The 21,918-nt window shown below is 40.2% G+C and overlaps 1 protein-coding gene across 2 annotated transcripts in view; it reads right to left on the bottom strand.

Moving 5' to 3' along the window:
- Positions 1 to 9,631: 9,631 nt before the first annotated feature.
- Positions 9,632 to 21,918, bottom strand: part of wdr18 (WD repeat domain 18) — a 77,905-nt gene continuing 65,618 nt past the window's right edge. The window contains exons 8-10 of one of the 2 annotated variants that reach the window (XM_027169952.2): positions 19,150 to 19,316; positions 13,258 to 13,326; positions 9,632 to 10,084 (exon numbers count right to left, since the gene is read on the bottom strand). In XM_027169952.2, the coding sequence (XP_027025753.2) occupies positions 9,956 to 10,084; positions 13,258 to 13,326; positions 19,150 to 19,316 (365 nt within the window). In that variant the 3' untranslated portion in view covers positions 9,632 to 9,955. The remainder of the gene's footprint in view (positions 10,085 to 13,257; positions 13,327 to 19,149; positions 19,317 to 21,918) is intronic. The other variant, XM_047810239.1, reaches the window with a different exon arrangement.

The following is a 21,918-nucleotide window of genomic DNA, read 5'->3' as shown; positions in this document are numbered from 1 at the left end:
TGTAGACTTCTGAACTCATTCTGCTGTTACCATCATGAGTTAAATCACCAATAAAGATTAGGGAGCCTGTTCCAGAAGCAGTCATGCAAGACCAAGTCATGACCAACTGTATGTTTTGGACCATGAGCAGATCCTTTCTTTCTCTTTTGTTTTCTTTGAATAATAGCTTGTGATACCTTCCCCCTTTCCCTCTAGAGGTTGTTGGTAATGTGAATGTTTGTTGGTTTTAGGTTTTTCTTCTCAGCTCTCTCATTGTTTCTGTTCAGTGTTTGTTTGTTAGTACACCAGTGGTTTCAATTCAAAATTATTGCATTGGCTAGGACCAATGCTTCACCCTGATTGACGTTTCCCTTTTTCTCAGCTCTAATATGGCTTGCTTTTCTCCCATAGGCAGCTCTCTTGTCTTCATGTTATTTGACGGTGACAACAAGGTCTCAATCCAAGGGTAGACGTTCAAGCTATTAATTGTCAAAAACTAAAATCTGTCAAACATAGCAGACCTGGGCAACAAGAAACCTGCCAGTCCATCCATCCATCCATCCATCCATCCATCCATTTTCTACCGCTTATCCGGGGCCGGGTCGCAGGGGCAGCAGTCTAAGCAGCGACGTCCAGACTTCCCTCTTCCCAGACACTTCCTCCAGCACTTCAGGGGGAATACAGAGGCGTTCCCAGGCCAGCCGAGACACATAGTCCCTCCAGCATGTCCTAGGTCTTCCCCGTGGCCTCCTCTCGGTTGGACATGCCCGGAACACCTCTCCAGAGAGGCGCCACCTCAGATGACTCCTCTCGATGTGGAGGAGCAGCGGCTTTAGTCCTCCTATCCAATATTTTTGATCCCATGAAAAATCAGGCCATTCAAACAAAAGGTGCTAAGATGTTTAGCAGATCTAGAGGTAAAATCCAGGCAATTAAAGGTAAAATTCTCATATTAAGATTTCGAGCTCGAACCATGATGATTTCAACATATAGCAAAAACCAACAAATTGGCCGTGCTATTCCAATACTTCTTGAGGGAACGTATATCCGTCAGTTCTTTTTTGCGGTTGGACCCCACTCAGAATCTGCCAACCTTACATCTTTGTGTGGGCTAGTACAGTAGATTCCAAATGCTGAGTGAGGAAATCATAGATGACATATCTCATTGATAAACAAGGCACTAAGCCTGTGTTCTGACAGCTTTAGATACATCACACAGACTGATTTGCAGGAGTGGAGTGAAGATCACAAATATACCGCCATATATTTTCATGTGAGTTCACGACATCCATTTGGTGATTGCCTTTTGCTTATCTAAAACAGGAAGTTGCTCTGTCAATGGCTGAGAAAAGAGTTGCATATAGCCATGCAAGACTTTCTATGGCTTATGACTTAAGGTCTCATGACATCCTTAATTTTGAAGCATGTACCCTTCATGCCATTAGACAATTTTACCTTTTTAATGAGGAAGATTACTCGGCAGAAAATCAGAACCACTTCAGTAGGATTCAGTGGAGTCTCGGAGTTGCAGCTGTGTTCTGAATTAATGCCTAACTACCCACAAAGGATAATCAAAGCGTCACCTTTTCTTGGAGCAAATGGAGGAATGCAGATGTTCTGTTCTCTTCAGTGTGAGGGGAGATGGTACAGAGGAAATCCTTTCATTAAGCATCCACACTTCAGCAGACTGCTTAACCAAGCGAGAAACAGCGGGGCTTTTGTTGTGTGGAAGGATATCCCTGGTGTTTACAGAGACTGACATACTGCACAAAGATACCGTTTGCTACTAGAGCAGAACACTTTCTCAAGGCCACATATCTTAAAGGAAAAAAGTGATGAAGTTTTCATACCGAGGGCTGGGAATGAAGTGACATTAAACAGGTTTGACCGTACTTTGACCTGAGAGTGTAAGTACTTTTAAGGGTCGATAATTTATTCCAAGTTAAAGTTGTGGATATGTTATTTTGAATTAAAAGCTTTTCATTCAACCCAAATTGTCTTTTCCATCCCTCTGGCTTCAAACTCTATCAGTACAGTTTGATAAGGACTTATTTCTGAAAGACCAACCCTGCTATGTCCAGGAGCATAAGTCAGAAACTGCCTGAAAATTCTGCGCAGGTCATATCTGCAGTTTGCTTTTCTCATCTTCTGTTCTATCACACTCGACTCCCGCTGTAGGTGATCGAGTGAATTTCTAATGAAGTAAAACCACAATATGCAGTACTCTACTTAGTTAACTAACCAGTGAAAGAAGTATTGTATCAGAAGAGCTAGTTTTATAAACCAGGTTGCCATGTTTGAGCAAAGGTAATTTAAGGACTGGAAAAGTGAGACACATTTCCTTCTTTATCTCATAGCAAAGAAGGTCACTGTAGCACACATGCTTTTCTGATGTACAGATTATTATTCACTACATAATTACCCATTCCTTCTTCTGTGTTTTTCTATATACTTTATAATGTAAACTATTCTGAACATTCTAGACACATTGCAGCATTTTGCTTTTGCTTGTGGTAATATATTAAAAGTAATTCTGGCAAAATAGATAAACAAATTTGGTTGATATAAATAAATAAATAAATAGATAGATAGATAGATAGATAGATAGATAGATAGATAGATAGATAGATAGATAGATAGATAGATAGATAGATAGATAGATAGATAGATAGATAGATAGATAAATAAATACATAATTTCTTGGCTGCAGAGCATTTTAAAATGTAACAATTTGGTCGAAAATTGCAAACCTGGCAACCGGTTATTAACTGTTCTGTCCACTGCTCAGCCACCAATAAAAATGCACATAGAGCGTGCATGAGGCAGCATGATTCCCGCCTGAAAAGACCTTTGTTACAGTTTTTTGGAACACAAGGTGAAAATCAATGGAACATCAGTTTATATGTCAAATAGAAACATCCATCCGTCCATCCATTTTCTGTAGCACTTACTCTAAGCACAGTCAAAAGGAGCCTGGAGACTATCTCAGGGGACTCGGGGCACTAGATGGCGGACCACCTGGACATGGTGTCAATCCATCACAGGGCATCATACACACACACACACACACACACACACACACACACAGACAATTTAGAGGATGACGGATGTATAGAGTGGCGAGAACATGATGTGATAAGAAAAGCTGGTGTAAATGGTGGGGCTCTGGCTGGCTCACTTGCCCCATAGACAAGATGCCACTGGTTTTATGAACATTACTGAAATAAAACACTTTAACACCCAGGCTGAAAAACACTGAATCTTATCCTGATGCAGAATGAGCTCCTAGAGGTTTGTTTACACATGTTAAAATGCCTTCCTCATTCGAAATTTCGCCTGACAGTCAGAAGAGCCCTTAAGCAGAGCAAAGCCATTCCTGTGAAGGGTATCTGGATGAGACCTCGCTGTGCTGCCCACATTTTTTCCCCTTCTTTCAATTTGATCTCTTTGGGACACGCCTCCATCGGCTGATAAAAGCTAATGAGTTCCCACCATCATCGCTAGTGCAGAAGAACTTGAGGATTAAATGAGGTTATATAAAAGGGCCAGATCCCTTTTGGAAAAGCAAATACAAATCCAATTTCTGCTTCATTTTCCAGTTAACCAGCAACTGAACTTTTTCTCCCTAGTTAATTACGAAAGATGTGTACTTTAATTAAAGCCCATGGGACAATTTATGAGAAATAATACAAAATAAAAATAAAAATAAAAAATAAAATAAAATAAAAATAATAGAAGCATGTTCTCCCCGTGCCTCGGGGGTTTCCTCCCCCAGGCCAAAGACATGCATGGTAGGTTGATTGGCATCTCTGGAAAATTGTCCGTAGTGTGTGAGTGTGTGAGTGAATGAGAGTGTGTGTGTGCCCTGTGATGGGTTGGCACTCCGTCCAGGGTGTATAATGCCTTGATGCCCGATGAAGCCTGAGATAGGCACAGGCTCCCCGTGACCCGAGAAGTTCGGATAAGCGGTAGAAAATGAATGAATGAATGAATGAATGAATAATAATAATAATAATAATAATAATAATAATAATAATAATAATAATAATAATAATAATAATAATAAAATTAAAGAATATGATGATATATATGAGGATATAGAAATCTGAACTGTGTTTAAAATGGAATCGTTTGTATTAGTGTTTTTCTATTAATAAGTATCTAATGCTTAGCATGATTCATGTTGTGTTTCTTCCAAATAACAAACACAGTAAACAGAAAAGTTGTAATGATTTGGGATCAAACTTTTACCAGAGGCCAAAGAACTGAACTTGTTTTGTTGTCTTCGTGTTCAACATTGAATTTTTACACTTCACATTGGTGCTTAATATGACACTTATATGAAAGTAAACACTCTAAGATTCTGTAGAAAAACGTTCATATATTTGACACCGATTTTACTGTCTTCGATGTAAATGATGATCTCAAACCCATTTCTGCTCTCGGAGATGTTTCATGTGCTTGTACATAATCGGCTAAAATGTGAAGGTGTTTATCTTCAACCAGTAAAATTCTGTGTAAGGCTATCAACAGACAACACACACTCACTGCGTCACACTGAAAGAGACCTGACTCTTTCTATATCAGACTTGTGATGATAAACTAGGGGTGAATTTAAAGGGTTAATTTTGTGGGTTCGATCAACTTTTAGCTTGTCCTCTAAAGGGAAAAATAATCACTTTGTTCATGTTCATTATGTCCTTGAGTGAGACAGTAACATGCTTGGTGATGGAAAAAAAATTGTGTTGCTCTTGCAGACAGAGAGATTATGGATTCGAAAAGACAGAGGGTCACCTGACCTTCATACACACTCAATAATCACAAATTTAGTCTCCTCTTTGCTATAATAATAGTCTCCACTCTTCTGGAAAGAAGTTCTACTAGAGTGTGACTGTGGGGATTTGTGTGATCATTCACTGATGTAAGAACAAGGAGGTCACAGTTCATCCCAAATCTGTTTATTGGGGTTGAGTCAGAGTCAGGGCTCTGTGCAGGACACAAGGTCTTCCAGTCTAACCTTAACACACCATGTGTTCATGGAGCGTGCTTTGTGCACAGGGCACTTCAGACTACAAAGATGTTCTAGACATGTCTTTGCTTCCAACACCATGGCAGCGGCTTTGTGAGGAGCCACGTATGAGAATGATGAGCAGATATCGTCTTATATCTGAGCCAAATGAAGATCAAAACTAAATATGTGACATGACCGTCATTCATAGGCTGCTTGAATAATTGAGACAACTTCACTTCATACATTGTATGTTTATATTATCAGATATATAGTATTTATTTTAGCTTCCTTCCTTCCTTCCATCCATCCTTCTTTCCTTCCTTCCATCCATCCATTCTTCCTTCCTTCCATCCATCCATTCTTCCTTCCTTCTATCCACCCTTCTTTCCGTCCATCCATCCATCCATCCATCCATGCTTCCTTCCATCCATCCTAATTTCCTTCCATCCATCCATCCATCCATCCATGCTTCCTTCCATCCATCCTTCCATCCATCTATCCTTCTATCCATCCTAATTTCCTTCCATCCATCCATCCATCCATCCATCCATCCATCCATCCATGTATCCTTCTATCCATCCTAATTTCCTTCCATCCATCCATCCATCCATCCATCCATCCATCCATCCTTCAAAAATGAAAGATTATGTTGATATTCATTTGATATACTGCTAAACCACTGATACCACCTCAACAACAAAATTGATTTAATGAACATAAAAGTGTCACAAACTTCAACTCCCAGCAAATATCATGGCCTAAATCATGGACGCACCTACATGCTTCCTTCCATCCACACACACACCCCTACACACACACACACACACGCACGTACGCACGCACGCACCCACCCACACACTCACAAGCACACACACAATCACAAGCACACACACACACACACACACACTCACAAGCGTGCGCACACACACACACATCCACACACACATGCACACAAACTCCCCTGCTCGGTGTCATCAAGTGACAGATTGAACTCGTGCTCACAATCATTTTAAAATGACTTTCACTCAGACACATCACAACAAAGTATTAGCTCAGTTTGTGCTCCATTTCTGATATCAAGACTTTTCTTCTTTGTCTTGACATCTTGGTGATTTCTTGACCCCAGTGTCTGCCTGACGTTACATGGGCTTAGAATGAATCATGATGTTCCTTGATCACTTTTGACCTGTGCAGAGACTTGTTAATTTATTTCCTTCCTTTTCCCCTTCTTCCTTTAATCAGTCTGTTTAAGACCAGTTACAAACTGCAGTGATGTATCAGAGCCCACAGAATCGTCAGCATCAACAGTAGTGGTGTGGTTTATACGTAATTAAAAGAAAACTTCCTGTGATTTTGTCAGTACCCACTTTAGGTGGAATTGTGAACAGATTTATGGATATTTTCCTATAAACAGGTACAAACAGTGACTCTGTTTTTCCATTAAGGATCTTTAACTGCATCCACTCCAGCAGCAGAAAGCTAAATCTTTTATTGTGCTCGTTATGTAATAAGTCAAGTAGTGAGCTAGCCAATTTTGCTGTATACATACACATTGTCCAGGAAACCGCTTCATCTTCACGATGCTTACTAACAGGAGCTTGTCGATATGAAGAATGGGTTAAACGCTCATCCCCTTGTGCTACAATTGGCCACTTATGGTGTGAGGGGAAGTCATGCTGGAAGTGGGTTGTTTATACCTCATTTCTCACAGTGGGTCATTAAAGATGGGCGTTTTGTACATAATGTGGCTAGAAACCTACAACAAAATAACTTAGCTTAAAAAAAACAGAATCACTGAATGACGAGGCTAATACGAAGTGTTCATGCGTTTTATCCTCTCCTGGTATGTAAAACGTTTATTTCTGCTCATTTTATGACCAAAGACAAAACCAGTTTTGCTTTTTAAGCGACACCGCAGCTGGTTAGTCTTCAGTAATCAGCTGGATTGGACAGCCGGCGTGTTCGTGTGTAATCACTCACTCTCACTCATTTTCTACCACTTATACGAACTACTCGGGTCACAGGGAGCCTGTGCCTATCTCAGGCGTCATCGGGCATCAAGGCAGGATACACCCTGGACGGAGTACCAACCCATCGCAGGGCACGCACACACACACACACACACACACACACACGGGACCGGGGGAGGAAACCAGAGTACCCGGAGGAAACCCCCGAGGCACGGGGAGAACATGCAAACTCCGCACGCACAAGGCGGAGGCGGGAATTGAACCCCGACCCTGGAGGTGTGAGGCGAATGTGCTAACCACTAAGCCACCGTACCGTGAGCAGCACATATTTTACTTAAAGCGTAAAATCGTTATTAATACAGAAAAGACGTAGCAGTAAATAAATATATAAATACCGGACAAACCGTATAGCTGGGGGAAAAAAAGGGTTTTATTTTCCTTCACTGAAAATTTTCCATTTTCACACAGTGTCAATCTACAATAAACTCCTGCTGCCTAAAACGCATAGAGTGTGTGTGTGTGTGTGTGTGTGTGTGTGTGTGTGTGTGTGTGTGTGTGTGTGTGTGTGTGTGTGTGTGTGTGTGTGTGTGTGTGTGTGTGTGTGTGCGCACAAAAGCAATTCCCTGCGCTGTGAACAAGAACAGGTGAAAGAGTGTAATTCAAAAGGAAAGTGATGAGCGCTGCCACCGGTTATCAGCCTCCTTCACATCCTGCTTAAAGTCGATGAGATTTGAAATTTCAGATCTACATCACAAAGGCTAAATGAGTTAACTAGATAAAAATCCAATGCTTTCATATGTTTGGAACAGCAGAATGTTCTTTAGCTGAATAAGAAAGTTTTCTTTTTTTTTTTTTTTAAATAAATCCAAGTTGGATGAGATTAACTTTGAGTACTTTTTCTAGCTTCAGGAGAAAAGGGTTGAAATTTTTCTTGCATGGGTCACGAGGTGCAATAACGAGTGGAAGAGGAACGACGAGACGAGACGACACGACTCGTCAGGGAAAATCCTTATTTATTTCTTTTTTTAAGCCACGATCCACAGGAAGGTGTTTAGAGAGCTTTAAGCTCGCTGTGGTAAATTTTGAGCTGTCTATCAAAGAGAAACCCATCTGCATTCCTGTGGAAAGGTATGTTCATTTCTTCTTAAACATTTCATCTGAAAATCTTCCTGTAATTTAAGAGAAGTGGATTTTGTTGGCCAACAAGAACAACCCAGGCTGTGAGGATGTGTGATCGTTTTTACTGGGGAAAAAAAATAGTATTAACGTAACGTATAACGTCTTAGTATTAGATCTCGATTAAATTTTGTTGCCACTGATGGGAACTGCATTATAACGATAATATACTGCTAGAATATTAAACGTGTAACTAAACGAGGCAAAATCGTGCAGTGGTGAAGCATCGTAGGTCCGTGTCTCTGCTCAGGTGTCAACTCGGGTGTGATTTTGATCTCATTCACGGCTTTGAAATTTACGGAAGCCCTAAAGAGGCCGTGCGTTATTTCTTTTTCGTTTTGTTTTGTCTTGTCGTGATCTCGACATAAAAGTTGATCTATCTCGTGATCTATGAGTGAGAACATGTTCTAGTAATGCGGCATCACGGATAATCGCATGCGTAATAGCGCTGATAGAGCAAAGCGATCGTCAGCAAGCTCTTGCATCACAGAACATTAAACACAATGAATACAAATCACGATCGTTTTTGAATCAATGTGCGACAAAACGAATATAGAACAACTGACGGTATTTATGAGAATAAAGGCTTAACGGTTTAATAATACAGTACATACTAAAAAAATAGGGCATATGCAGAGATCATATGCAGAGAAAATGACTGTCGGGATCACAAGAAAATTTGATATAAAGATATAATAAATATAATAACGCATGGCCTCTTAGGACTAGTGTAGTAAATACATGCTCACACCATGTTCAGGTATAAAAGCTAACAGTTTAAACCTGCCTTAATTCACTCTGGTGGAACCGATGTATGGATCTGAATGAAGTACAGTACAGACCAAAAGTTTGGACACACCTTCTCATTCAAAGAGTTTTCTTTATTTTCATGACTATGAAAATTTTAGATTCACACCGAAGGCATCAAAACTATGAATTAACACATGTGGAATTATATACGTACATAACAAAAAAGTGAAAAAAAAAAGACCCCAAACACACCTCCAGGCTGTAAGGGCTATTTGACCATGAAGGAGAGTGATGGGGTGCTGCGCCAGATGACCTGGCCTCCACAGTCACCGGACCTGAACCCAATGGAGATGGTTTGGGGTGAGCTGGACCACAGAGTGAAGGCAAAAGGGCCAACAAGTGCTAAGCATCTCTGGGAACTCCTTCAAGACTTGTTGGAAGACCATTTCAGGGGACGACCTCTTGAAGCTCATCAAGAGAATGCCAAGAGTGTGCAAAGCAGTAATCACAGCAAAAGGTGGCTACTTTGAAGAACCTAGAATATGGCACATTTTCAGTTGTTTCACACTTTTTTGTTATGAACTAAATGTTCTCTTTGAATGAGAAGGTGTGTCCAAACTTTTGGTCTGTACTGTAAATTCATCAAGCTTTTTTCCCCCTCAGTGTATAAAAACAATGAGGAAATCCCCTTTTATTTTTTCCCCTGCTCACAGAATCAGAGTAAAACGGAGCTCATGTGAAATGATTGCTCTGCATTATTTATGGATTCTCCTCCATGATTTATTGAGTTCATGACGGTCAGCTCTGCACATCGTCTCATAATGTACAAACAGTATACAAAAGTGTAGACAGGAAGAAGAAGCATTATTTAAAAAAAAACAAAAAAAACAACAGACTAATCACATGCTTCCAGAATATCAGTTAGCTCATATATCGGGGGAAAAAAACAACAACAGAGGAAATCGCTGTGTGTCCAAAACCATGGAATATTTGACTGAAGTTGAAGTCATTAACGACCAGCTCGTGTTTGAGTAAACTGAGGTCACGTCCTGAAGGTCCTTCTATATTTTTAATTAGGTTTTGTAAGGAGCTGTGTGGAAAACTCGTACAGATCTTTGTTGATTTTCTTCAGGGTCTTCACCTCTTCTTCCAACTCTGACACACGTATTTTGGTGTTCTCTCCATCGCCGAACACGCTCTGTGAAGGTGGAAAAACCAGATGGAATAAAAAGTTATAAAATAAAAACAAACAAACAAACAAATAAATAAATAAGACAGAACTACGACGCAATCACTTCCTCATTAAGCGTGTTTAGTCAGTTTTCTTTTACTGTATTAAAGCAGCTCATTCGCTTCAGCGCTGGGACTTCCTCAAGCTGAAGGGTGAAAGAAAAGGAGTTTCATTTTTCCTTAAAAAGGTCATTTGTGGTTCGAAGGAAATTTGGTCGACCCGACGCTTATTTACCGAGTGAGAGCTCTAACTCTGCCGAGGAGAAAATCTCAAACATCGATAGGTTTTACGGGAACTAAAGACCAATTCTGCACGACGACAAAAAAAAAAAAAATTACGAGTTAACTTTCTCGTCGGGTTTGAAGAACGTCTTGGCTTCTTGATGAGGTCATCAAATCCCATTAAAAAAAAAAAATCCTTAATCTAGCAGAGCAGATATCGACATTGCTATTGTGGAGAATTCCGCAGCGCAGGCAAACGGTGGAGGACAGCAATGCAATTTTCCCACAGATTAAGAAGCAAGGAGGAGGGTGGGTGAGGGGTTAGAAAACTCGTGCTCTCCGTTCATTTATTTATTTTAGCATTTCCTTCAAATGAGTGCTGTGGGCTTTGGGCTCGCCCGCGGGATTCGGCTTCTGTTTTGATTGAGCGTAACTAATCCACTTAACGCCACGTCGGGTTCTTCCTCTCTAAGCACAGTGGAGAAGGTCCCACGGTGACAAAATGCGTTAAAATTCCCCTCAAAATAACAGTCTCTCCTAAAGGTCAACAGGCTAAGGAACCACTGCAGCCGGGTCTATCGGGTGAAGAGTTTGAATAAAATAACCTCATGTGAAGGTTAGGAGAAGAAAAGCGTTGGATAACAAGTCAGTTCCATTTTTTCAACCTTGGAGGCTCCATTATATCACATTATAATCCTTCCTGTAGTCAGCAGGTGGGATTTGCAATAATAAGCTCTTAAGGCATTAATGTCCAAGCCGTTTCTGTATAAATGTGTAATTTCTGAATGCACTTTGATGGTAAAGCACAAGCAATTTATTAGGTATGTAATTTAACAAGCTATTAATGAAAGCAGATCGTTTGGTATATGATGTGTCTGAGGTAGAAGTGATGAGGTTCTTGATCTTGATTTGTGCACGTTTTCTTCTAGTCTTTGGTTGAAGGACTCACAAAACAGGGCTGTTTTTGTAACTAGGATGAACATTTGAATTCGAGGTCCATACTAGAGGTCTTCACGGGTCCACTTAGATCCGAAAACCCGAGGCCTGACTAAAGGTTTCACGTGTGCCTCGGACACGGGTCGGGTATAATAATAGTGGCATCAGGTCTCGGGTAGTTTAAAATGAATATGTTTTTACCAAACGGACCTGAGAAGACCCGAACTACTGTATATCGCGTGTGTGCATCGACTCGAGTCCTTTTCCATCCTCTCCTCTTTTTGCCAAGACCGCTTGCGACATGTGGCTGGCGACATGTGGCTGGCGGTAAGCTCATTTTCGTTGAAACAGACCTGTCAATCAATTTTGAATCCACGCAGTAGCGGTTACTTTAGTGTGGATTTACGCAACATTCGTGTCCAGTCGGGTTAAAAAAAAAAAAAGCCAATGGGTCGGGTCGGACTCAGGTCTATTTTTTTCGGGTTTATCTCGGGTCGGGTCTTTCTTAAAAAAAAAAATATGCACGTCGGGTTTGGGTAAGAAGTGCTTCGGGTCGGGTACATTTTTTTAGACCCAAGAAGACCTCTAGTCCATATGTGTTTGGCCGTAGTTTGTGGCCAGTGGACGGACAGAAGACGAGCTGAACAGACAGGTAAAGATGATGATTCTCACCTGTCTTTTTTGATTTGTAACCTCCTTCTCCAGCTACTCGGACTATTTCAGTTAAATATTATGCGAAATTTCAGTGGGATTTCAGAATTACTGTATGTTCCACCATAATATGTGATCCGTATAATACAATAAGTAATGTTGGGTTTAAATGTTGGTGTAAAACAAACCGAACAAAAGTTTTAGCTGGATTTCTTCGAACTTACATGGATCAGCTGTAACATGCAGAGCGCGTTCCTAACACAGCTCATTTACAGCATTCGTTGGTGCTAACAACCTCAAAGGTTTAAGTGTTCATGCTGGAAATATGAAATGATCACCAGGCGGTGAAAAGTAGCCGGAGATGGAAGTTATTTAGACTCATTTCTATGCAGTAGCAGAACGGAACATGAGAAGTGTGGAGACGGAAGGCAGAAATGTGATTTAGGTGTGAATTAAATGAGACGTCAGTGAAACTCTACACAGGGAATCTGCTCTGTCGGGTGGCATGGTGGAAGAGCTGCACGGCGTTACAGAAAAAAAAAAAAAAAAGGTTTCATTCAAAATGACCGGAAGACGAATCATCAAAATAAATAAATAAATTGATTTCCTGATTAAAGTGAATTTAATCTTACAACTTGTGGCTATGCGCAGACAGACCCGGCCGTCCTCCAGTGCCATTTCTTTATTAAGAAGAAACAATTAGTTTTATTTGCCTTAATGTACGAGTTTGTCTTGGCTCGCTTCCTTTATTGTTCATATTTTTATTTAAAATAAAATGGCTGGTTTCCTCTGAATGTTCTAGACGATATACCTTGTCCTTGACCTTGTGAACTAACCCGAGGAGCGTTTGTGAGACTACAAAGATGTTCCGTAAGTCACTCAGTATAAGCAAAAGTCTGTGAAATGCTGTAAAAGTTACAAAACAAGCTATTTTAAACTTTTCAGAAGATATTGCAGTAAGGAAATCCACAAATTTCTATAAACTATCGGAATGTACTGGATTTTAAGGGGAAAATTCCAAATTTCTTGTGTAAACACTAATACCAATAAATCTTTGTATCCAGCTCGATAAATGAAGCCCAAAAGAGCTTGGAAGAGCTGCTATTTTGTTATGAATGCATAATGTTGACAGTAAAACTAAAGAAAAAAAAAGTAATGTTAAGTGTTTCTTTGTAGCAGCTAAGTCACAATCCTGATCATGTAACGCATGTACACTAATGTAACTTCAGCTGATTAAGGGCACGAACTGTGAGTTCCCTTAGAACTGCAGTAAACGATGGGGGAAAAAATAACAGGATCGGGAAGCAGGGTGATCTGGATTCTTTCACCCACCTTGTCTGTAACAGCGCACATCAGAGAATGGAGTCGGTCTGCTTTCTCCAGGTACGTTTCCTCCGGCTCCTGAAAGAGAAGATATTAAAACAGATATTAAAATACATCGCTCCTATACAGTATGCTGCAAATCTATGAATCCATAACCGAGATAACACGGGTGCCATTATTTACTGACAATGAGTAATACAGAGGAAAATGAATCAACACCAGGTCCGGGTTATTAAGAGATGCTAATCGGCATCATGACGTCGACTTTATTTATCGAATGAAAAGATGTGTTGTCGTGTTAGGAAAGCGTCATGCAAGAATTACAGCATGACTCTAACTAGTAGTCAGGTGAGATTAGTTTTTTTGGTTACTCCTTAAATCGACCCTTTTCCATATAATAAATACTGTTTAATATCTGGAAGTACATGTCAGGATGAAGGCTAGGACAAGTTTTAGAATAAATTCTGTCCATCTTTTCTTTGGGAAAATACATCATACTTTAATTATACTCATTAGTCATCTGAGCAGCTGACGGTTAAGCGTCTTGCTCAAGCACTCAACAATCTTCTGATCGGTAGCCCGACATCTTAACCACTGAGCTGCAGACTTCAACTCCTCACCACTGCTTTGCTGTCGGTTTCCAGCGATTCCACACTGGAGCTAGAGAGTGTACGTATAAATCTCAGCACAGACACCCAGGTGGTGGACTAAACTTCCTGTGGCTGTTTGAACAGCTGAGTCACTGGCTGTCTCCAATCAAAGAATAGAGACCTTCCTCTTCACTAAAAGCTCCTTTTGAGCAGAAACCTGACCTATTTTGTACCAACATGTGGAATTGTGTTAGACTGAAATGCACATCTAAGAGTTGATCTGAATAAAGCCGTCTAATGAATACTGTGGATTTAAAATAAATAATAATTTAAAAAAAAAAAAACTGGTTATGGCATGTCTAAGACAAAAGGAACTGAAATTTCACCTGATCCACAAATGCAGCTGTTGGATTTGTGGTACATCCCTGTTATAATCCCATATTCATTTACAGCAACGCTACTAGTAAACCTTTCACATTTGGCTGAGTGTAAACTCAAAGTAAACAGAATCCTGGATTGTCGTGTTTGACGTTGTGCTTGGACTTTAGCTGGGGTTAACTATAAATCCTGCTTCTTTATAATCTGACCGTTCACACTGCACATTCCAAAACCCTTCTTCTAATTTTCATATTCGCACAATCACCAACCGTGATTAGTTAAACGCAGCATGTGACGTTTTAAATAACGGCTCACCTCACAGATTCACATCGGTGGAAAAAAATAGGCTCGACACTTCGCAGCTCCTTCAGAACAGGGTCAACATTTTCAACACCACCAGGAGACGTCTGTTATGCGCTCAAGCAGGTTTTATTATCTTTCACATTTCAAGGCTCTGGGTTATTGATCGGAGGACGACCAGGCTACCTGTGTTGGGTTCTTGAGCAACGCCCTTAACCCTCTCTGCTCCAAGGGGCATTGTATCATGGCTGAACCTGTGCTCTGAGCCCAACCTCCAAAGATGAGATATGTGAAGAAGGAATTTCACTGTGCTGAAATGTCTACATGACAAAATAAAGGCTCCTATTGTAATGTTCTTTTAAATGGGTCATGTACTTGTCTCTCACGCTCTGTACGCTACAACTATTTACACAACACTCAGTTTGTGTAACTGTACAAATCAGGTGATATGAGACACACATTATTTCATTTTTGATTTCTGTTGCTTACCATCGAGCCGTAACATTTTAAAACCGTATGGTTTCACACTACAGGTCTGCCAAAGCGCTGCTAATTCCGCTTAGGAGCGGGGTTTCACAACCCAGGTTAAAAAGCCGCCTTAACCCTGCTTTTAAATTACAAGTGAGAAACGTTCCTCAATCGGGGGTTAAAAGCAGGGATTAGCTCGCCAATAACACGGTGTGAAAAGCTGGTAGGTGTCTGATACGTGTGTCAATCCCAAAACAAAGCTGTGCCTAGTCCTTTCCTCTCCACTGCCCAATTTCCATCTACTATAAACACTATAACAATGAGTGTCACCACTGTAGTGCCAGAAAAATGTTCTCTTAAACAGGTCTGTCCAACAATCAATCAAAGTCTGATTCAGTGTCGGCTCACATGCAGCAGGATTTACAGCTTCCCCCTATCAGTTTAACAGTGTGGGAGTTAGCACTTATTAAACAGCACGGTCGATAAAGCACTTATTCTTAATGCGGTAAAGGTTTTACATATACAGCTACTGTATGTGGGAGCACGCTGCACACCACAGGATCCATTACAGCTTAACAAAGCCTTCTGGTCAAATCATGCTTTAATAACCACACAGCCAATAACAACAACCAACAGCAGTTTCACATTTACAGTGTTACAGTTTCACATTTCTGGAATGAGTTCTGTTCTGTAACAGTTTAAACCCAAAACGGTGTAAAGCAGCGGCCTCCAATATCACGAGCAGCTAAAGGTTCATAAAATACATGTCCCGCCCCTTTCCGGTGTTGTACCGAATCTGAGTTCCCGGATAAATCCTACTCCTCTAGGTGTGCATGTACATCACGGTTTAACCCAGCCGCTCATTGATCATTTTCACACACGGCTAGCACCAAAATCGTACATTCAATTATATAAACTCAAAGCTACTAGCAGCAATTTTTAACCAGTTCGAATAAAATATAAAGAAAACACCAGACGGATCCGTTGGAAGCTGCCAGGGATTCGACCACGTTAGTAATAAAGCTACCAAGCTGCCAAAACTGATGAACGAATATATTTACATTTACAGCATTTGGTCGAAACTCTCGTCCAGAGCGACTTAAATTTTAATCTCATTTTATAAAACTGAGCAATTGGGGGTTAAAGGCCTTACTCAGGGTTGAGGGAGAAAATGAAGATGATTCAGATTCTGCTGAAAGTGCTGAATTTTTTCACTCTATAGAAAACAGTTCAGCTTCATCCTCATGGGATTAGCCAAAGCATTAGTTACCTCCTCGCCTACAGGTTTCGGTATTCACTAAAGAGTACCACACTGCTGAAATATAGATTGGTGAGGCCAAGATGAGTCAGTTTCGGCCGGGTCTTTTTGATCAGAAGTGATATGTCAAAGAAGGAGAAATTCTCAGCGTTGCAAACTGTGAAGATTAGTTCTGTTTATTATTATTATTATTTTTTTTTTTTTTGAAAGATCCATCAGACATCTTTTTAAAGTGAAACTTTCCATCTTAAGCTACTTTCTTTTCCTTTTCCATCTTTAGTCACATTTACAGCATTTAGCAGACGCCCTTATCCAGAGCGACTTACATTATCTCATTTTATTTTCTTTTTTTTATACAGCTGAGCAATTGAGGGTTAAGGGTCTTGCTCAGGGGCCCAACAGTGGCAGCTTGGTGGACCTGGGATTGAACTCACAACCTTCCGATTGGTAGCTCAACGCCTTAACCACTAGGCTACCACACGTCGTCCCGAGTCACACTGATGGCCAAAGATCGGCCCCAACAGGAAGTGAACAAAAAAACGCATTGTACAGTCACGGAAAACCTACGTGCTGTGAAACAGGATAATATAAAAACAATGAAAACGGAAAAGACGTCAACTGGGAATGTTACGGCTGGATGGTACAGTAAGCAACAGAAACCCGATTAGAAATGAACTGGAATGAATCGACTGGAGTGAAGTGGAGAGAGTCTTAGTTTTGTAGTTATGGTCAGCAAAGTCTGTTCAGGACAAACTGGGTGGCAGACAGCAAATACAAGATTATACAAGAAAAAAAAAAATTATAAAGCTGTGAAAGACGATAATACCTGCTTGAGGGCAGAACATAAGACGTGTCCCACTTTTTTATTTTTCCATTTTAGAGCCAATTGTTAAAGATGGGTCGAGTGATGAGCCTGTAATTCTCGTCGATGTGAAAGTGAGAGACGAGCCGTCATTTAAAGCGTCACATGCTGTATTAACCGTATCATGGTTGTTGATGACGCAAATACGCAAATAAGAAGGTTAAGCCGGTGTGAAAGGCCAGATTATAAAGGTCCAGGATTTATAGTTAACCCCAGATAAAGTGAGCAGTGAGAAATTCCAACACGATAAAACAAGATTCTATTTACTCACTCAGGGAACTATTTCACGTGTGAAAAGCCGTGATCAGAGCGAGGGTGGTCGCGGTAGGAAAAGTGTGATTTATCCTATACATCACACACAGTATTTTTAAGGTTCTCTGACAGCAAACGGGTTTATCTAAAAAAAAAAAAAAAACCTTATTGATATAACTTACATCTTATCTCTCATTGAAAAGGCTTATTTTGGAACGATGACAACATTCCCGCAGGCTGCAGGGATTAGCCTTGAAGTCAATGAGGAGAGCAAACAACCGTGGTGGAGAGCGTGTCAGAAAGAAACAGAGCAGGAGGTGGTGTAAACTGTGAACGTGAAACGTCCGGACGTGTTAAAGGACCAAAGGAAAAGTGTAAACACACAGCAGGTGGCTGGCAATTTGGAAAACCACATTATTCACGAACCTTTAATTGATTTTGACGTTAAAAGGCTTAGTGCTGGGCCATAAACAGCTGTTTGTTAACAATACTATAACATTTATCTTACTCTAATGTAGAAGTGAAGGTGCCACAGTGTCTCTTACACTAAATCTTTAAACGTGTACCGAATACGATAAACATGACATGACACGCTATATACAACAGTGACAAATGGTCCCCGTATTTCTCATTAAAAACAATGTTCTTCTGAACGATAGGTATTGAAGAAATTTGAAGGATTTGAATGAATATAAACGTTTGTGTAGACATTTTTTGCGGCATTTTTCCCTCACCGTAGCTAATTATGTTATGTTATGTTGAAGTTTCGTACAAGCTGAGAAGCTTTTCTGCTCACCGTGGTCGTCCAGAGTAATTATGGGTTGCTATACACTTCCTGGCAGCTTGAGCCTGGACCTGACGGTCTTTTATTAACAAGTGATTCAACCCACAAACTATCACAATGAAACAACTCTTAAGCCGCCTTCACACTGCACACGACAAACGACCGCCGATAAACCGGAAGTCATTCATTTCCTATGGAGAGTCGCAAGGTCGCTGCGTAAGGTGCCGTCATTTTCGGATCCGTTAAAAAAATTGAAATTGTGCGACTACACCGCATCCGATAGGCCGACGTAATGATGTGATGTATTCTAATGTTGTCCAATCAGGTTCGTGTGTGCGAGGTGATAAGAATTATTAAAAACTATTAATATTATCTTAAGTAATTTTTAAACTTTATCAAAAACAATCTTTTTGTTTTAAATACATTGTTATTGATAAAGTAATAAACAATTAATATTTATATTGTATTATTTTTAATGTTGTGTCCATGTGTCCTCAAAAATTATTCACGGTCTTTCTGGATTTATTGTTGTATTGATTGTTTGTATTTTACTCCTTCATTAATTCATTCATTCATTGATTCACCATGAGAAATGGAGGGAGAATACAGGCTCCTGCTTTTGCTCTCCTTTACTGGAGACGCAAAAGAAAACATTGCAAATCAGTGTGGATAAAACACTACCTGACTCGGAGAAAAGGTCTCGGCGAGGATCACCGTTTAGTGCAAGAGTTGCGCCTTAATGGAGAAGATTTCCGTGGTTATTTCCGGGTGTCACGAGAATGAGCTTCTCTCCCATGTTGACGTCTACACTATCATATTGCACATTCCGTGCGACTGCCACTAGGGGCGAAATGCGACAGTCGTGTCCGGTTTGTCGTGTGCGTTGTGAAGGCGGCTTTAGGGTTAGACATATTCCATATACTCAATAATCTTAATAATAACAACAATAAGTACATTTGGAATAACTATAAATCAGTAACGGTTTATAATACAGGTTTGTCCATTGTACCTGGCAGGTGGCACCCAGCCTGAGACACATTCCTCCGGTTCCGGCTCCTTCGGTTTGCTCTGAATTGTTCAGATGACGGCTGAAGCGAGGTAATGGGATGCCAGGCCGACTGTCGGGCAGGAACATGTTCCCGGGAGCTGGGATAATAGCAGCATTGGTCACCTGACCTGTGGACAAAAATTCAAGATCCATGTTCGGTTCCTGCAAGGCCTCGATAAATATACGAAGATTTCATGCTCTTGGATAAATCAGCCGAAGATAATTAGATATGTTATAAGGGATGTTGGAGTGAGCTGCACCTTTCTAGTTTAAATCAGAAAAACTTTACACTGTAACCCTTTCCTATAAATTTCCATGTAATTACTCACAGTACTTTATTTACTTTTTACTATTATTTCCCTAAACCTGGTATCATACTGCAGATACACTGCATTCTGGGATTGATTTATTGTTTTCTTCCAAATTCCAGAAGATTCCAGGTCTAGCAAATTCATTTGAACTTTTCTCCAGAGTTTAATGTGATGGTAGGAACAGACGCTGTGCTGCGGCCAAACTTGATTTGTCAGGAAGACTTGGATGAATTTGTGCGTAGTTTTTAAGCCTGTGACTAGGATAAATGGACTTTGGAGCACGAGAAGACAAATAAATAATTGTTTGTCTGAGTATAACGGTAACAAAATTTGTTGAAGCGCTTTAACCTTGGAACGGTAAACTTTTTTGGACTTTTGCTTAATCCCGTGCAAATATAAAGTGATATCTTACTGTAATTTCGTAGCGAAAAGGTTTCCAGTGAGCATTAAACCAATTAATAATAAAACAGGAAATGGTTTTGCCTCTATGTGATTTGACATTACCTTTTAGGGCCTGAAAGTTTCAAATGATTAAAAAGTATGACTAGAGAGAATACACAACTGAGACATCCTAGAAAATGCCAGAAATATTTTATCAGGTGTGAAAGCTTACAAAGAACTTGTAGGATGATAAATCAGTAAAGCGCATTAACTCAAAGTGATGCCCTTCATTTTTTACGGCTGAAACAAATGCTCAAATGCTTTTCGAGTCCTCAACCCTTCCTTTTTTTTATTTGCCCATTACTTCCAGTCAGACACATAAGTCCCACATCATCGAAACTGCCCATCTGTCCAAAGAAATAAAGGATCTCTCTCTGTTATTGCCTCTTAGGAAAAGATCCATAAAATAGACAGCGCAATGTACCCTGTTATCTCCGCATCACATGGGCACAGTTCGGTGGAGATTAAGGTACACAGTTTGAAGATTTGGGAGATTCTTTGGCATTTCTCTAAAGGATCCTGGGGATTAGATTTCTTACTTCAGAACAGAAGATGAGCAGCAGAAGCAGCCACAGATCCGCTGCACCTTCGGCAAGTTCTTCAGAGTCAGAAACTTGTACCCGTCTCTCACTTATTTGCGGCAATAAAACACAAGAAAGCTTTTGGGCCAAACGTTGTGTGTAAACTTTTCATGTCACAGCTACGGTTTGCTAAATAGCAATATAATCAATAATTGTGTGATTATGTGGCTGATTTTGATCGCATGTCGCACATGATATTGTACATTAAAAATAACACTGACATCAGACATCACAATAAAGGGAAAGTGTGATGTCTGTGACTTTAACTGTGACATGGGTGTTAGTTTCAGATGGGCTGGTGTGAGTATTTCAGAAACTGCTGATCTCCTGGGAATTTCACACAGACCAGCCCGAGGTGTTTACACAGAATAGTGTGGAAACAAGAAATTGAGTGAGGGACAGCTGTGCAGATGGAAACCCCTTGTTGCCAAAAGAGCAAAGCAGCCAGACTGTTTCAAGCTTCCAGGAAAGATATAACAACTCGAATAAACACTCTTTACAAACATGTTGAATAGAAAAAGCATCTCAGCATGCACAGAACTTGAGGTAGATGAGCTCAGAAGGTCTGACAGAGCACCTAATTTAGCTTAACTGGGAATCTTGAGTGATTCAGGATCAGTCTCTAAAGCAACTCTAAGGAAGGAAAATACAAACACTTATCTTAGAGAGGAGGCGGGGCTAAACCTGTCATTATGTATGACACACTCTTGAAGACTGTGATTGGTTGTTCACTAAAAACAAGAAAAAAGGGCGCTTTTAAAATCTGGTCTTGAAAAAGCCTTGACTTTGTCTCTATGTTAAGATATTTGAGACTATATCGTGTAGGGATTATGTTCGTGACCGATCATATTAGCGATGCGCTAACATCTGTATGTTATAAATGTAAACATCTCCGACACAGAGCAGAAATGTCACAGCGTCAATTTATATTATTTCTGCCGCTGTGGCATTTTAGCATTGTTTCAGACACGTTAGTGTATCTGTAAATGATGCGTGCATTTACATGTAAATACAAATATGTGACGGATCTCAAATCTCTAATATAATTGGACACGACAATATTCCCTACACGATCTAATCTGTATCATCTTATTAACTCCCTATCATTATTAAATATTGTATACGATACATTTCTTCTCCCTCCTCACCTTTCGGCCATTTTCTCCTCTGATAAGAAACTCTGAAACCTATTAAAAGTCCTCCTCACTGCTCCTGACACATTTTGTCCTTAAGAGCTCTTTTAAGAGTTAAGATGCTTTATGAATTACTTTTATTATTTTTTTATTACTTGCTTTACTCAGAATTACGTCACTAGGAGCAAATCTTCACACTGAAAACTGTCATGAATAGAGGGCCATGTCTTCAGATGAGGTTCCACTTTTGTTAAAATTACTGTG

The sequence above is a fragment of the Tachysurus fulvidraco genome, chromosome 2 (assembly GCF_022655615.1).
Source record: "Tachysurus fulvidraco isolate hzauxx_2018 chromosome 2, HZAU_PFXX_2.0, whole genome shotgun sequence".
Taxonomy (NCBI): domain Eukaryota; kingdom Metazoa; phylum Chordata; class Actinopteri; order Siluriformes; family Bagridae; genus Tachysurus; species Tachysurus fulvidraco.
Note: the sequence above shows the minus strand (reverse complement) of the source record. Positions and strands in the feature narration are given on the sequence as shown.